Source organism: Nanorana parkeri, unplaced genomic scaffold (assembly GCF_000935625.1).
Source record: "Nanorana parkeri isolate BGI_ZX_2015 unplaced genomic scaffold, ASM93562v1 scaffold3467, whole genome shotgun sequence".
NCBI lineage: Eukaryota > Metazoa > Chordata > Amphibia > Anura > Dicroglossidae > Nanorana > Nanorana parkeri.
In genome coordinates this window covers 72,988-78,268 of record NW_017309735.1, presented here as the reverse complement: position 1 = coordinate 78,268, position 5,281 = coordinate 72,988, and the positions used below count along the sequence as shown (strand labels likewise).

The 5,281-nt window shown below is 44.4% G+C and overlaps 1 protein-coding gene across 1 annotated transcript in view; it reads left to right on the top strand.

Annotated features, from left to right (window-relative positions):
* Positions 1–1,426: 1,426 nt before the first annotated feature.
* Positions 1,427–5,281, top strand: part of LOC108803176 (zinc finger protein 260-like) — a gene marked incomplete at its 5' end in the record, with an annotated part of 5,071 nt that continues 1,216 nt past the window's right edge. Inside the window, 5 exons of the mRNA XM_018575015.1 lie at positions 1,427–1,487; positions 1,798–1,874; positions 2,194–2,279; positions 3,197–4,045; positions 4,118–4,837. Of these exons, the coding sequence (XP_018430517.1) occupies positions 1,427–1,487; positions 1,798–1,874; positions 2,194–2,279; positions 3,197–4,045; positions 4,118–4,837 (1,793 nt within the window). The remainder of the gene's footprint in view (positions 1,488–1,797; positions 1,875–2,193; positions 2,280–3,196; positions 4,046–4,117; positions 4,838–5,281) is intronic.

Sequence of the window (5,281 nt, the reverse complement as noted above, 5' to 3'; positions counted from 1 at the left end):
CTGACTATACCCAGCACTGTGCTCCCTGACTATACCCAGCAGTGTGCCCCCTGACTATACCCAGCACTGTACCCCCTGACTATACCCAGCACTGTACCCCCTGACTATACCCAGCACTGTGATCCCTGACTATACCCAGCACTGTGCCCCCTGACTATACCCAGCACTGTACCCCCTGACTATACCCAGCACTGTACCCCCTGACTATACCCAGCACTGTGATCCCTGACTATACCCAGCACTGTGCCCCCTGACTATTCCCAGCACTGTACCCCCTGACTATACCCAGCACTGTGCCCTCACCAGTCGCGTAACTACAGAGACAGTGCAGGCACGGGAACATGTTCTGGGGGTAGGTTGGGGAGGAGGGTGTTTGGGGGGAGTTTGGGGGGCCCCCATACAAAATTTGGCTATGGGGCCCTGTGACTTCTAGTTACGCCCCTGATTAGCAAATCTATTGTGTGCAGTGTGTGCTGTACATGTACTACATATAGAGTACACTGCAGCAATAGATTTACTATTCTCCCCTGCTAATATGAATGGGTTAAATTATCCCAGAGGCCGATGCATGATCGGATTTGTAGTTTCACGACAGCTGTGTGAAAGCAAATCCAAAATGTTTTATTGTTCTAAAACCGTCTTAAATTAAAGTTCTTCGTAATCATAAAGAAATTGGGCGAAAATCATCAGTCTGTATTGTTTTTTTTTTTTAAATGTCACCTGTCCCTTTAAAAAAATAAAAAGTATCGGCAATTGGTATCGGTAATTGGTATCGGTAAGTACATGAACTTGTACTTGGGTCTTGAAAAAAGTGGTATCGACATCCCTATTAACAGCCATCGCCTTCTGTTAAAAGCGGTTCCGGCCGCGTCCTTAACCACTTCGAAGGGCGTATGCGTGTGTACAAGTCCCCCGCGTGTTCTTGTTCTGCACAGTCCCTGTCCCCCTGTATGTTACGGCCTCCGAGGACATCGCCCAAATGCTTTTTGAATGATTCTACACTCTCAGCTGATACCACGGCTTGTGGCAGAGAGTTCCACACCCTCACCGCTCTGACTGAGAAGAACCCCCGACGCCCCTTTGTGCTGAAATCTTTTCTCCACCAGTTTTAGGTGGCGGCCTCTAGTCCTTGTTATGGTCCTTGTGGTGTTGCCGTCACCACCGAACATCGTATACATCAGAATCATGTCCCCTCTTAATCTCCTCACTTCCAGCGTCAACAAGTTTAAATTTAGTAACCTCGTCTCATAGCTCTGGTGCTCCGGCCCCTTAATTAGTTTAGTTGCCCTTCTCTGGACTCCCTCCAGACCAGTGATGATCTAATGCAGAGGCAATTATGATAAAGATTAGATATGTTTACAGGCCCTTTGAGGGCAACTATAATGTTGATGCGGCCCTCGATTGAGTTTGACACCCCTGCTTTAAGGTATCCGGATAATTCCATGGAGGAGCATTTAGGAGGAGACCGGGATCTCTACAAGGACGTGGTGATGGAGAATGAGCCGCCCCTCACATCACCGGGTAAGAGGAGAGAGCAGTACGGAGGCTCCGCCTACATCCCCCATCATCTGATACACACATAGAAACAATGTATTCAGTCAGTGTGTGTGTTTCCTACAGATGGATCCAGTAAGAGGAACCCACCAGAGAGATGTCCCCGTCCTCTGTATTCCCGGGATCCCACCCAGGAAGATCTCACCGTCCCTCATGAGGTGAAATAGCAAAATCATGGCTGATATCTTTGACCTCTTCATTATCTATGTAGTTACATGAGATCTGATTGTTCCCAATATTCAGAGTGAATGTGATGATGATGTTGAAGACGAGATAAAACAGGAAGAGGAGGATATAAAAGTTGAGGTTAAAGTGGAGACGTATGTGGGGGGTGACCGGCCGTCCACGGAGGAGGTCGGGATGATGATGAACAGTGATCAGGATGACATTTCTCTACCGATCAACACAAGTAAGTAACAGACACTATGGAGGGAACAGGTCACAGTTCTATGTCACTTCTGAGTAGAAGGTGTGAGGAGCACGTCCAGGTGATCAGATGTTGTTTCCTCCCAAATAGACACGGGGGAGGGAAAATGACTTGCTGATGAAATCTATTCCCCAGTAGACCATTAGGGGAATTTTTATGAACCGTTGGCCATTATGTATATAATTCTTTCAGAAGACTATTTCTCCTTCCAGTCCTTTGTTCATTGCTCCCTACTCCTGGACTTCCACAGTGTGTAGCGGAGAATATCCTCCATGTAGAGCTGTGTCATCCGGGGGAAGTAATGAGGAACAGGGACCACGACACTCTACTTTTGTTTACTTTGATGTACCCACCACCTAATGTTCTTAACATATTAAGTGAAGAAGTTGAAACCCATATGAAGGTCCATCTCCATTCCTCAATATAACGTCATGTGACCAACAATTGAGGAGGAGATACTGTACACCATATGAAGGTCCATCTCCATCCCCCAATATAACGTCATGTGACCAACAAATGAGGAGGAGATACTGTACACCATATGAAGGTCCATCTCCATTCCTCAATATAACGTCATGTGACCAACAAATGAGGAGGAGATACTGTACACCATATGAAGGTCCATCTCCATCCCCCCATAGCGGTCATAAAATTAACAGTACAATGGTCTCCAGTGTGTCAGAGTTGTTTTGGGTGTTTTTATCTCATTTGTTTTTGTATGTTGTGTTACGTTGTACCCAATTCCATGCCAGGGCTCTGTGATGACTTCTAGACCAACATACATGACTCTGATTACTGACGTGTGTAATAATTTCTCTCCAGCAGATGGATGTGATGTCAGGAATACCTCGGAGAGACATCTTATATTATCTGCCGATTATAAGTCAGAAGATAATGTCATCACACAGGATTCTCCAGGAGTGAATCCAAACACACAAAATATACATCACAGACCTCACTGCTTGGAGACATCAATGGATCCCTCTGATCAGGGTGAATCTTCTGATCATTCACATACTATGACTGGAAATATCCATCTAAGATCTCACACTGCAAGAGATCCATCTAATCCCGAGGAATCTTCCTCACCCCATGAAGGAGATCACAGAGGTGAGGATCCATTCTCCTGTTCAGAGTGCGGAAAATCATTCAAGACAAAAGCTCAACTTCGTGTACATCTCCGATCTCATATCACTGTAACTTTTACATGTTCAGAGTGCGGGAAATCTTTTAAACGGGAAAGCAACTTTTTTCAACACCAGAGAGTTCACATGGCTGAGGATCCTTATTCATGTTCAGAGTGTGGGAAAGGTTTTACTCATAAAAAACAGCTACTTATACACCAGAAAACTCACAAAGGAAGCCGTTTTTCATGTTCAGAGTGTGGAAAAAGTTTCAACGTTAAAAGTACACTTCTAACACACCAAAAGATTCATACGGGCGATCGCCCATTTTCCTGTTCAGAGTGCGGGAAATCATTTATTCAGAAAGGAGCTCTTGATAGACACGAACGATGTCACACAGGTGAACGTCCTTATTCGTGTTCAGAATGCGAGAAAACATTCACGCAAAAAGGATACCTTGTTAATCACCAGAGAAACCACACAGGTGATCGTCCTTATTCATGTTCAGAGTGTGGGGAAAGTTTTACTGAGAAAAGATTACTCCTGTCACACCAAAGAACTCACATGGAAGAGCGTCCGTATTCATGTTCAGAGTGCGGAAAAGGTTTCACAGGAAAACGTAAACTTCTAAGACACCAGAGGATTCATACAGGTGAGCGACCTTATTCATGTTCAGAGTGCGGGAAATCTTTCACTCAAAAAGGAGACCTTGTTAATCACCAGAGAATTCATACGGGTGAGCGTCCTTATTCATGTTCAGAGTGTGAGAAAAGTTTCACCGCCAAAAAAGTGCTGCTCGCACACCAAAGAATTCACACAGACGAGTGTCCTTATTTATGTTCAGAATGTGGGAAAGGTTTCACTGAGAAAAGATTACTCCTGTCACACCAGAGAGTTCACACTGGTGAGAGACCCTATTCATGTTCGGAGTGTGGAAAAAGTTTCATTTGGAGAGGATCATTTATTGAACACCAGAGCATTCACGTGCATGAGGGTTCTTTCCCTTGTTCAGAGTGCGGCAAATGTTTCACTAACAAAAGAAAACTTTTTTTACACCAGAGGATTCATACGCGTCCCTTTTCTTGTTCAGAGTGTGGGAAATGTTTTGCACAGGAAATGTCCCTTCTTATACACCAGAGAAATCACACGGGTGAGCGCCCATTTTCCTGTTCAGAGTGCGGAAAAAGTTATTCACAGAAAATGTCCCTCCTTAGACACCAGAGAAGTCACACGGGTGAGCGTCCTTTTTCGTGTTCAGAGTGCGGGAAATCATTCATGCATAAAGCCGACCTTGTTATACACCAGAGAAGTCACACGGGTGAGCGTCCTTTTTCGTGTTCAGAGTGCGAGAAATCATTCATTAGTAAAGGATACCTTGTTGCCCACCAGAAAATTCATACCGGTGAGCGTCCTTTTTCGTGTTCAGAGTGCGGGAAATCTTTCATTCATAAAGCATACTTTGTTATACACCAGAGAATTCACACTGGTGAGCGTCCTTATTCATGTACAGAGTGTGGGAAAAGTTTTGCAGGTAAAGAAGCACTCAGTATACACCAGAGAATTCACACGGGCGAGCGTCCGTTTTCATGTTTAGAGTGCGGGAAATGCTTTACTTGGACACAAGCACTTATTGAACACCAGAGAATTCACACGGGTGAGCGTCTTTATTCATGTTCAAAGTGCGGGAAAGGTTTTACTAAGAAAATAAGGCTTATCAGACATCAAACAAAAGGTACCTGCTGATTCTTTTGACAAACGCAAAATGGCTTTTAACGCGTAGAACTCTTCAGTCCCTAAAACATTTTTATAAAGAGGTCCAGCCTGACAAAACTGATATTTATAGGGGGCGTTTGATGGGCTGAGTCTTCTCTAGACTTCTATTTCTGTATTTTCAAATGGCCGTGTGCTTCAGCCTGGTGACCACCCTATTGCTGCAGAACAATATCATGATATGATACAGAGTACAAATCATATAATCCGGATACATACATCACCTGGAATGTGTCATGTGACTAATATGTCTTCTGTACATTACGACATAGTCATGTTGGGTCTCGAACTGATTAGTATTCTCTTATACATCTCTGTACACACTGGACGTTGCCTTCGCTCAGACACAGCTGTAACCATGGAAATTCTATGAAATGGGTTTACACCCTCAGCAGCTCAGTATAGA